Source organism: Lissotriton vulgaris, chromosome 12 (assembly GCF_964263255.1).
Source record: "Lissotriton vulgaris chromosome 12, aLisVul1.2, whole genome shotgun sequence".
NCBI classification, from domain to species: Eukaryota; Metazoa; Chordata; class Amphibia; order Caudata; family Salamandridae; genus Lissotriton; species Lissotriton vulgaris.
Window position 1 is genome coordinate 741,585,801 of NC_141700.1, and position 12,539 is coordinate 741,598,339.

Consider the following 12,539-nt stretch of genomic DNA (forward strand, 5'->3'; position numbering starts at 1 on the left):
TGGGGCAAATTGGAATGGAGTAGAGTTAAGTGGGGAAAGATTGGAGTGGAGGCAGGTAGAGTGGAGTGTATTGGATTGGGGTGCATTGCGTGGGGTGGATTGGGATATATTGGAGTGGAGTACAGTAGACTGGGTTAGTCTGGAGCAGAGTGGGGCAGATTTGAGTGGAATGCGGTAGATTGGGGTGGTGTGGGGTAGATTGGAATGGGGTTGGGGTTTATTGGATTAGATTGAGTGGAGTGGGGAAGAGTGGAGTGGGGAAGATTGGAGTGGAGTAGATTAGAGTGGAGTTTGGTGGAATGGAGTGGAGTGTGATAAATGGAGTTAGGGTGTATTGGGGGAGATTGGAGTGGAGTAGACTGTATCAAAGTGAAGTAAGGTGGGGCACATTGGAGTACATTAGAGTGGAGTTGAGGGGAGTGGGATCAATTGGAGTGGAGTGGATGATTGGAGTGGGGTAGAGTGGAGTGGGGTACATGGTATGGAGTAGAGAGGTGTAGAGTGGAGTGCCGCATTTGGTCATGCTTTGACAGGCATAGATTGAAGTGGCATGGACTTAAGTGGCGTGGCGAATCATAGAGTGTCTCAGCGTGGAGGGACATAGAGTGTAGAGACATGTTGTAGAGTAGAGCGGAGTGAATTGGAATGGAGTAGGTTGGCATAGAGTGGAAGGGCAAAGAGTGGAGTGGAGTGGAGTGGTGTTGTGTGGAGTTTGTATGGTGCGGTAGCGCACTTCCATTACAGACAACACATTTTCAACTGAAATGACCACTACATTTGTACCGATGTGAACAAACCTCATCACCTATTGTATTGATGTGTTTTGATTGTACTCTTTCCATCACACTTCAAAATTCCCCAAAAATGTGCCTCATTTGTACAAATTGTGATATATTCCAAGACATAAGCACAGTTCTGTCATTTTTTGTATGCTAGAAAAAACATCATACGCCCTCTCCTCGCACATGGATTGAATGCCCAGCTGGATTGTACCATACATTCTCCCACTTTGAAGACAGAAAAAGAAAAAGAAACACCAAGCTCTATCAGAAGAGAGAGATTGACATTTGACCTCTGTCTTTAAATGCACAGCTAATGTGACAAGATAAGATCAAGATTCAAAGGCCTGTTTACAGAAAGTGAGTTAGTGGAAGAATACAATCAACAAGATATGGGCAATGGCATGTGTTAGAAATTGGGTCTCTAGCTTGCAGAGGTATATACCTTGTCCAAGTGGTGGCCACAATCCTATTCAGGATAAGCAATATACACGCCCTAAATTAACCTGTGCTCACCCTCTGGTAGCTTGGCACAGAGCAGGCTGGCTTAAGAGACGATGAGTAATTTAATGTGCAACACTCAAAACATTATAAACGGCACACATAAAAAATCCACACGATGCTGGAAAACTAGAGGTTATTTAAATAAACAAAACAAAACAACAAAAATCCAATGAGTACAACTGGAGTTCTGATTTTTTACACATCATATTGAAATACAGTGCTTAAAAGCATAAAGCACCAACCAGGAATATCTGGTTGCGATTGACTGGGGTAAATACAAAAGTTCAGGCACAGCAGCAGCCCAGCAAAGTCCGGCAGAGTGACAGTCCTTTCAGCAGCACAGCAGTCCTTCTTCCTTGCAGAATATGCTCAAGTCCAGAATTGTACTGAGTTGGTGGTGTTAGGGGTCCAGTACTTCTTACCAGTTGTGCCTTTGAAGTGGGTGAGACATCAACAAGAGGCTTTTGAAGTGTACAAAGTCCCTGCCCTTCCTTCCCTGGCTCCATGCTCACTACAGGGGATGATACAGCTGTTTGTGTGGGGACAGGCACAGCCCTATTCAGATGCACGTATCAGTTCCTCCCTCCCATCCTGCCCAGGTTGATCCATCTGCCTGGGGATGGCCCATCAGGATGCAAATGGATCCACCAGGCACACCTAAATTCCCTTTGCGTGTGGCTGTCTAGAGGGAATTCACAAAGTCGATCTGGCACCCACCCCAGACAGGCATTCAGAGACAGACAGAGGCACAACATTGTTAAAGTAAGAACTTGGCAGCTTTCTGAAAGTGTTATTTTCAGACTTACAACTTATGCACTGCTTTATGGGAGTTTGGGTTCAGGGCACAAGCTTTCATGACTCGTAGCCAATGGAGGAAGAGTACACCGGGGTAGAGCTTGTCTCTGAATTTGTTAGATTAATTACGGACATGTGGGTGACCGGTTTAAAAGCCTGCTGAACACCTGCTTTTGTATACATGCTTTTGCGATGGACAGAAAGATGAAACTGCTGGTTGCAGCTTATTAAGGTAACAAACTCTGTTGAGCTTTTTTAAGGAAGATGGGGATATTCGACAGTGATATTTCAATGTGAAGAATTGAGAAAGAAAACATTTGGATTACTATTGGCATACTTTTGAAAAAACTGGTTAATGCAGTATGGAGTGGACTATTGAAAGGAAAAAATCCTTCATTTAGCAGTGCGACAGACTGGCGCGTAAGTGACGTGCCGCCTTGGAACAACTTTCTAAATGTGACATTTTCAGAATTGTAATTTAAAATCTGACTTAACATACTTTAGGATTTTAAATTAGGATTCCATAGACACCAAACATGAACAAGTTATCACTTCCCATTTGGAATCTGTGCCTATAAAATATAGCAAGACAATTCCAATGTTATCCTAAGGTAGAGAAAGGCTTTGCAGTAGTGAAAAACTAATTTAAGGTTTTCACTAACTAGACATGCACAACTTAAACGTACACATCCTGCCCTCTGGGCTGTACTGGGCCTACTCTAGGGGTGACTTATATGTTTTAAAAAGGAAGGTTTGGGCCTGCAACAGTTTAACTATCTAGGTCGACATGTTTAAAAGGCTACTTAAGTGGGTGGCACAATCACTGCTGCAGGCCCAATAGTAGCATTTCATTTACAGGCCCTGGGCACATTTAGTGCACTTTACTGAGAACTTATAAATAAATTAACTATTGTAATTGGGTCTAAGCCAGTTCTACCATGTTAGAAATATTTTATTTATTTGAAAATCAAAATTGGCTTTGGAGACATGAGGGAGCAGATTTACTAACCATTCATGCAAGGCAGCATAGCAAGGCAACTTGCTGTGCTGTTTTGCAGGAGAGGTAGAAGATATCTATTAAGATTTTGCACACTTCTGCTCTCCCATAACACTGGTGCATTTCAGGCAGCCTGGCACCTACACAGGAAACCTTGTGCAGCGTGCAAAGTTGCCTGCGTTACAAAGATGATTTCTTTTTCCAGAAATGTGTTAGGTCAAAATACATAGGAGGATGCATGGGAACACCCTGCTCCACCCATGCAATGCCTACCCAAAACAGTGTAATGCAATGCGGCGCAAGGCACAGCATTATTTATTTTTACAAAGCCACATAAGGCAAAGCAAATCAGCTCTTGCTTGGCCTTGCAAATTTCAACTGGCGTTTTGCATTATGGCTGTGCCACAACCTGAATACAAAATATTAGTAAATTTGTGCCAAGATTCTTAACAGACTTAGCTATCAGGACAGAATATATGTCAGATCTGTCCACATGTTGACTCTCAGCAACTGTTACTAAAACCTTGAGAACTACACAGCAAAAGGCAATATTTGAATTGTGGTACCTGTCGTTGAAGATAAGAAACATGAAAGGTGAAGCCATGAACAGGCCGTCACACCTTCAGCTAAAGATATCCATGTGAGAAAAAAAGAGTATCAGGCTAACTGAACTTAACCTAAACTGAAGGAGCCTGTCACTGTGCTCACAATACATCAAGGTGTAACTTTGTGCGTGTTCACACCATCTACAACGCCACTTCCACCTTTTCTGCAAGAGCAGTGTATATGGCTCCATTTAAGCCAAGCAGCTATTCATAAAAAAATAAATGTCTTAAAGGAATGTTTTTTCTGCTATGTATTTCTGTGCTGCAAGTGTGTAAAATTACTCAGAAGTAAACCCCAAGCAAGTGGTGTAGCGTGGGAGGAACAAGTCATGGTATGCTTTGTAAGTTTGCAGACATTGACAAACTCTCATTTGTAATTCTCCCACCCAAGGGACCAATAGAATTTTCTGGAGTAATTTAATGCCCATGGTGCGAGGGGAAATGGATAACCCCGAAACCTGGTGGGGGTGTAGGAAAAGGAGCTTCTTCAGATTGAAAAATATTTTCTTTAAGGAGAAAAACTAGAACATTTAAAAATATGAGTCTGCTCATCAAGATGCCTTTCAAAAAAGTATTTACTACGTTAAATCACACAACGCGGAAAAAACAGCCATTAAATAAAACATGACTCACTTAGTAGTATGACTGCAAAGCTGTGCCTGGTGCAGGTTTCCACAGTCACCGTTTTCCGGGAGTGTTCATGAAATAGTTTTGTGAATTCCTCCATAGAAGCACACGAAGGCACTACTACTTGTGCAATTTTACAAAGTGGTCAATTACACAGTTAAAGAGTTATGGAACCAGTAAAACTGCGCTTTTTTTTTTTTATTTATCTCCACGGGGAAAATATGTTTCCCCATTGACCAACTCCTTCTTCAACACCTCCACAAATCTGGAGGGCATTCCCTTACTAGTCGAGTCCTCGAGTGGTATATACTCATGCCCTTGTTAGGAGTACATTTCCGACTGTTTTCAATGGTCTAGATCAGTGGTTCCCAAACTTTTGACTCCTGAGGACCCCCATTGAGTCACCACTGGAAGCCGGGGACCCCCAAGCAATTTGTAGGATTTAAATTTCAAACATTAGCAGTAATTCGGAAAAAAATGAACACACATGTGCACACAAAACAAATACTCGAATTACTAATGATTTTAGGGGCATATTTACAATCCCCTATCACTATGGGAACATCACTTTTTGAGACGTTCCTGTGGCGATATGGGCTTTGCCTTATTCGCAAGGCAACTTTAAGCCACTTAACGTGGCTTAACAGTTCCTTGTAAATAAGACCCCCTTTCACACAATTCTTAGCATGAAAGGGGTGGAGAGTGGGTGTTGTGGTGGGTGTTTCCCCTGCAACACTCATTGATTTTGACGCTGCCCCCTATTTACAAGAGCAGCGTAAATGGGAAGCAGCGCCAAAATTAAGGCCAGGGAAAACCTGGTCTTAACTTGGCGAAACAAGGAGAAATGCTTCTTTCTCCTCGTTTTTGCAAAACGCCTTGTATTGTTTAGGTTCAGGAAGGCGACCCTTCCTGCACATCAACAACCTTAAAAAAAATTACATTTTGTAACTTACATGTGTGCTGCATTATGCAGCACACATAGAAGTGACAAAATGACATTTCAAGATTGTTTATTTGCAGGAAGGGGGCCCTTCCTGTACATAAACAATCTTCCCCTGTTAACCCCTTCGCTGCAGGGCTAATTTCCCCTCAGCGCGGGGGGGAGGGGGGCCGCGCACGGCGCCGCTGTGCTCATGACGAGCCCAGGCTCGTCATGCAGCACGGTGCTCGTGTGCTGGTGACGAGCCTGGGCTCGTCATGACCACGCCCGCGCAATGGAACGCTCAGCACAGCGGGGAAATTAGCCCCGCGTGTGAGCGTTCCACGGCTCATGACGAGCCTAGGCTCGTCACCAGCACACGAGCACCGTGCTGCATGACGAGCCTAGGCTCGTCATCAGCACAGAAGGGGTTAAGTGTAGCGCCAGCGCAGGCGAAACGCAGGGCTGCACCATATTCTTGTAAATATGGTGCAGCCCTGCGTTTCTGAAGTAGTGGAGTGTGTTGTTAAGCCAAGGAGGCTGGTCCGGAGAAGCACAAACTCAAGGAGTGCTGGTCTGGAGCAGCACAAACTCAGGATTCAGAACATAACACAGTGGTTAGCATTGACTTTAACAACACAAATGTATTTCCACCCAAATAAACCTTTTTAGAAGCATCAGGATACTGAAAGACTGGGAAAAAAACATAAGTCACTAACTTGTACCTTGCAGTTTGCAAGCAGCTGTTTGACAGTTTTTGTCACTGTGCTAGATTACGATTGTCACTTATGAACTGCACTGTAATGAAAGAATCTCTCTGACAAAAGCAGTAACCCCCTGACCGATGCATACCAAGTACTGTTTTTTAAAATGCATGGTACATGTTCTTTGCAGTAGGCATATTAACCCTCTGTGCTACATTGGTTCAGTCACAGCTGCCACTGGACAAAACTCTCATGTCTCTCCAGCAGGGAAATGAATCACTGTAGTTATCTTGACACTTTTATTGTTCTTTGAAAACAGCTAATTAAACAAGATACTTTTCAGTGCTTTTAAAACTAAACTGCAGCCTGCGGACCCCCTGGGAATGTGTCAGGGACCCCTCGGGGTCTGCGGACCACAGTTTGGGAAACACTGGTCTAGATAAATATGTGACTAACCATAAACCCAGATATTTGTGGCTGTTTCCTTATTTATATGGTCTTGCAGCACCGGAAGGCTTACTTCCTGGCCATGAAATAAGTTTTCTCTTACGCAATATTACACCACAGGGATAGTATTATTCATTAGTAGATCATTTTATGCTTTCAAATTCACATTCTCTGAATTAGAAAAATGTGTTTTCACTGATAACTCGTGCATCTACATTTGCAGATTGTACTTACACACGGAAAGGTATTTTTGAGTTGGATGACTAACAATTTCAAGTGAGGAATAGTCACTAGCTGAAAACAAAATTACAGAAGATGAAAGCAAACAAAAATTAGTAATTTTTTGCATTGCTTCAAGGGCCACCTACATCTCTAAAGAACACTTTGACATTAGAGCTGTGAGATAACCTCGTTTTGCATTACAGGTTCAGCTATACAAATTTCCAGTATCTCCAAGCCATGAAGTTTGCCATTGAGGAAATTAACAGCAATCCAAAACTCTTACCCAATATCACTTTGGGTTTCCGGATATACAATTCCTGTATGCGAATGCAGCGGGTTCTCGAAGGGACCCTTTGGATGCTGACTGAACAAAAAGAGCCCATTCCAAGCTACCGGTGCCTCATGAAGCCTCCCCTAGCAGGCATCATAGGAGACATTGCATCTGCTTACTCTGCTGTGATGGCATGGGTTTTGGGTCTATACCGATACACACAGGTAAGTGATCCACACGTTTGACACTAGAGACCATTATTCATTGGAGCAATGATTGGAATGCAAGAGATAAAAATTAGATTAGAAATTGGCAAAATGTATTTATGTTTCTTCCAAGTGGAATATCAGGCATTTGAACCATGGTGACTAAAACTTTATCCTACATAGAATAGGGGATGTTTGGTATAGCTATGTCACCTATTGCTGGTCTTAGATGTCTGTATCTGTTTTTTAATTTAAAAAAAGATAGTTGCAGGTATTAAATACAGTAACTTGTTCCATTTGATCGTACTGCTTGCAGTATAACAAGACTTTCTTTTATTAATTAATGTGAATTGAGAGAACCTACACAAAGGTTCTTAACGAGAGATCTTTTAAATCATCTGACATGAAACAAAGAATATAATGAAACTGAATTGTAGGAATTTTAAGAACCAAATAAAACTAAAGCCTTTCAAAATATCTAAAATATTGAAACATAGATGCTTAATATTTAATCTAAACCAAGTTGTCCTTACCAAAATCTTTAAGTAAATATTACTGTGAACATAAACATAATCAATGCACAGGTTAAACATCTTCACATCTGTAAGAATAAAACTATCAGTATTACAAAATACATTTAGTTAAAAATGAAGTCAGAGGGGACTATGATTGATCTCATGTAAGGATAATTGTAACAAAGAAAGGTTGACTGTGTATATTGTGTTCCATTTCACCAGGCTCTATATCAAAGGTGATCTATGTTGGTTGTTTTGTACCTGAAAGACATCTATACCCTGAGCAGATACTAATTAGATGCATATTTTATCTATGAAGGAGGATGGCTGGAAGACATCTGATTTCTTAATCTATGCACTTCTATTCTTTAATTTATGTTCATTCATTCATTCGATAACTTTATTTCGGTCACATCGGACCCTAAAAGCACATTACTACATACATATAAATTACAGTAAAGATAATAAATAACATAGAACAGTATAAAACAGTCATGTATACAATCATTTTACCAAGTTAAAACTACGCTTTAGCCATCCCATTATAAAAACCGAATCAAAGTTCATTAAAAGTTATCGATGTTAGTCGTTAACTTAATAAAAAAGAAAAAAAATATTCCAAATACCCAAATATGTGAATCCCTTCATAAATTTCTTTTAACAGGAGACAAGTATACAGTTCCACAGGTAATTCTTTTTAAAAACTCCTACGCTTGTGTCACATCCCGTCCAAAAATCGCGAGACAGCAAAAACAATAGGGGGATGGGTGTCATACTTTAAAACCCTAAAAGCTTGAAAACAGTGTCTAAAGCCCAAGTTTCTTCAAATTGGATTTACCCATCGTTTGCGAGATGCATAATATGCAGGGCAGATAAATAAGACATGGATTTCAGACTCTAGCTTATATTTACACGCTGGACATTCATTATTATTTTCATTGTCCCATTTGCTAGTAAACGGCATAAGAGGGAGAGTCCCCAATCTAAATTGCATGTATAATTTCCTAGCCGTAGGTGGGTAAATCAAGTCTAGAAACTCTTCTTTTTTATATTCCGCTTTCACTTGGAGAAACTCTATTGTCAAGCGACCAGCAGTGGAACTTGCTTGAAGGGTTGACAAATTATAGTGCCTATAATGTTGCGCGTATCAAGAGAGAGAGGACTAGGTAGCTAGTCCGTGTCCCCGAGGGATTATCAGCCTGATTCATCAAGCTTTTATGCGCTCGCAAAGGGCCAGATTCTGAGAATCCGGCCCTTTGCGAGAGCGATTTTTGCATTTGGGATTCAGCATCCCAAATGTAAAAATCGCTAATTGCGATCTCGCAATTTTGCGAGGAATGACATTTAAGGAATCTCTATTTGAGATTCCTTAAATGCAATTCAACATCCTATTTAAATTTGCGAATTCGCAATTTCTAGGCGCAATTTACCGCGAGGTCAGACCTCGTGGTAAATTGCGAAAACTCAGAAAAATGCATTTAAATGCATTTTTCTGAGTTGCATGTTACACACACACATGTCCTTTGGACATGTGTGTGTGCAACACCTGTGTCACAGATCATTTGAGGGGTGCTACAGGGTGTCCTTTGGACACCCCTGGCACCCTTCAAATCGCTATCTTATTTGCGATTAGCAAATTGCTAATCGCAAATAAGGAATACTCACCATTCATTCCTATGGGCCTTTTGGCCCATAGGAATGCATGGGGAGTTTTTCCTTATTTGCGATTAGCAATTTGCTAATCGCAAATACAGAATGTGTAGGAATCGCAAATAATATTGCGATTCCTACATGAATCCCGTTTTGCGAGTCCTTAATAGCGATTCGCTATGAATCGCTATTAGGGCCTCGCAAAACGGGAGAATGATGAATCTGGCGGTATATGTATTTATCAAAGGAGACTAGCTTGATATGACCGTTAGTTTTAAGACTCAAGTCGGTTTTGTCATGGGCACCTTATTGGTGAGATCATGAAGCCCTCACCCACCAACCTAGTTGGTGGCATGCTTCATCATCGGGCCCACCTAGTGACACCTAATGTGTCCCGGGTGTGCTGCGACGCCTGATTACAGCAGAGCTGGTATGTTACTGAGAGTGCAGTGTAGGGTGTTTGGGTGAAGTGTCGGTTAAAACGGCTTGGCGAGGGTCCCAGTACCAGAGGGTAAATTACATTTTAATAACTGGGCCACCGTCAGCGGTTAAAATAAGGCTAGGGGATGTTAGGGTGGCAAGTTACTACCCCCTACATCCATTAGTTGGTCGACATGTTTCAGCCAGTGCCTTAGATTAATCTGGCTTTCCTCTGGACCTTTTAAGAAGATGTGTTGGTGCAAGTAAAAATGAAGAAGTGGGGAGTGTAAAGCAGTCTATGTGTACACTCACTAAGGTGTTTATCTAGGTGTGAAAGGGGGATTCCCTTCTCATGCATATGCTAGGATTTAGCTGCCAATGCTTCCTGGAGTGAAGCGGTAGGGGGTGACCAGCCTTTCTAGTCAGAGCCTGCCCTGGACCTGTTGCACCGCCGTCGATATCCGGTAGGCTATAATGTCGCACCAGATCTGCCATAGTTATTGATAGGCACGCTATATCTGGTGCTTCCCAGAGCTCCTGCCTTCATATTCTATTACTAAGTGCCCTAATGTAACTAAGCCATGGGATTTTCTTGCGGCTCAAAATTGGCAAAACCTCCCTGAATTCCTCTCTATAGGGAGATACTTCTGGGACTACCCATAGCCTTCTCCAATGCATCAGTAGCCTTAGAGCAACTTCCTCCTCAATGGGTGATAACCCTAAATCCATGCGGAGGGGTACAAGGGGTGTACTAGGCGGAGGCCCCACCAAATTCCTCATGATGCGTGCTCTACCTTCATGAGGTTGGCGGGCCTACAGTGCCCCCACAATTCAGCCCCATATAGGGTAGCCGCCCTAGCCTGTACTTTATAGATTTCAATAACAGTGGAAGCTGGCTTGAACGTGGACAGTCTGTACATTTTCATTACCCCCCCCACTGTTTGGGTTACCTTTAGGGATGCTCTTGCTAATTGGGTATCCCACTCCAACTCTTCCGATAGAGTGATGCCCAAATACTCAAAAGTCTTCACTCTCTCCAGGGGAGTGCCATCTAATGATGGATTCAGGCGAGTAGACCTGGGAGGGTTGAAGATCATGAATTTAGTTTTAGATAAATGGATCTCCAGCCTCTCGATATACAAAAATCAGCGAAGCCATTCAGAGTGCGTTGGATGCTCGTTGATGTTTTGGACAACAACAAAGTGTCGTCAACGAACATTAACACGGGCACCCTCCCCGAGACTAACCTTGGAGCATCACTATCTTTAACTCCAAGTAAGTGGTCTATAAGCCCATTGATGTAAAGACAAAATAGAGTAGGTGCCAAAACACACCCTTGGCGAACCCCCTGGTTCACCGGGAAGCGTGCTGACAGTTCTCCATACTTCCCGCACTTAACTTGTGCGTAGGACTCCCTGTGTAACCTCATCAACACATCCAGAAGATATGGTGGGATTCCATAATCATACAGTACCTTCCACAACTTTTCTCCAGGGACTATATCAAAGGCAGACTTCAGGTCAACGAAGAGGAGGTAGAGGCTGCCACCTTCTACCAGCACCGTCTTCCAGTATAAGACCTGAAGTCTGAATATCTGATCAATAGTTGATATACTTGTCCTAAAGCCAGCCTGAAAGAGACTCAGGATCTCTTTCTCCTCAATCTAGCCCTGAACTCTATCTAGAATAACCCGTCCCATAAGTTTTTGAGTAGTATCTATTAGGCTAATAGGCCTATAGTTGGACGGTAAAAGAGGGCAGCCTTTTTTGTGTATCAGGACTATCTCGGCCCGCGCCAAGTATACGGCGGGTCCATACCCTTTAAAATAGCATTAAACAGGGCACACAAATACGGACCTCAAATTTTCGGTTCCATCCGAAAAAGATACCCGGGTAACTTATCTAGACCTGGCACTTTATTAGGTTGTGATTTATCAATGGTGGATTCTACTTCGCATAAGGTAATCTCCCAGACCCCTTCCAATCAATACTCATGGAAGGGGTTCGACAGCGAAGAAAAAATACCGTCATTGCCCGAATCGGTGTACAATGCCCCAAAGTGCGCTTCCCAAGAATGCTGGGGCTATATTAGGTTCTACAGCAGGTCTCCCCTCCCTGCCCCCAGAGCTGACTATTGCCCAAAAAGTTTTCAGATCTATTCCATGGAGGGCATTCCTAAGATCTTCCCACTTGTCTGCTTCCCAATTCTTCTTTTCTAGATGGATAATCTGCTTATACTTAGTCCTGCACAGCTTAATTCTTAGCCTATCCTTAGCCTTTACTGCAATTAACAGTTCTGATTTGGCTTTACGACAGTTTGCATTGTACCAAGGGTGAACTGAGACGATTTTTGCCCTTTGACTTCCTATTGGATAAAACACATCAAGCAATTTAGATGTCAGCTGTTTGTGGATTTTTAGGGGCCTGTCCACAATCCCGTTTTGTGTATCCATTGCACCAGCCTCACCCATTTCTATTAGATGTGGTAGGACCAGTTTAATTGGAGATCCCTGGATGTAACACCACTTCACTCTCCGCCTGTTATTCGCTAAAGACAATACAGTTTGTACTGGGTTGAGCTTTGGTGCGGGGTTAGACAGACCCTAACTCCCAGGTTTAAGAGTCATTAATATGGCGTTATGATCGCTGTCTTGTCTCCGATGGATCTGGAAATCCAAAACCCTATCCCATGTTCTGGTTTCAGCTATAATATACTCCAGCAGGGTATTTTGCCCTTCTCTATTGAAAGTAGGCAGGCCTGGTCTATCCGATATAGTCCTCCCATTGCATGCCCTAAGCGAAGATGCCAAGGTGAGCAAGTTTATTTGTAAAACCAGCAGCGCCCAAGCTCTAACGGGCGGAATCTGGGGATCAGGTAT

General features: G+C 42.6%; 1 protein-coding gene across 1 annotated transcript in view; it reads left to right on the forward strand.

The window, feature by feature from the left end:
- Positions 1–3,662: 3,662 nt before the first annotated feature.
- Positions 3,663–12,539, forward strand: part of LOC147678520 (extracellular calcium-sensing receptor-like) — a 46,153-nt gene continuing 37,276 nt past the window's right edge. Inside the window, exons 1-2 of the mRNA XM_086945666.1 lie at positions 3,663–3,715; positions 6,803–7,094. Of these exons, the coding sequence (XP_086801792.1) occupies positions 3,663–3,715; positions 6,803–7,094 (345 nt within the window). The remainder of the gene's footprint in view (positions 3,716–6,802; positions 7,095–12,539) is intronic.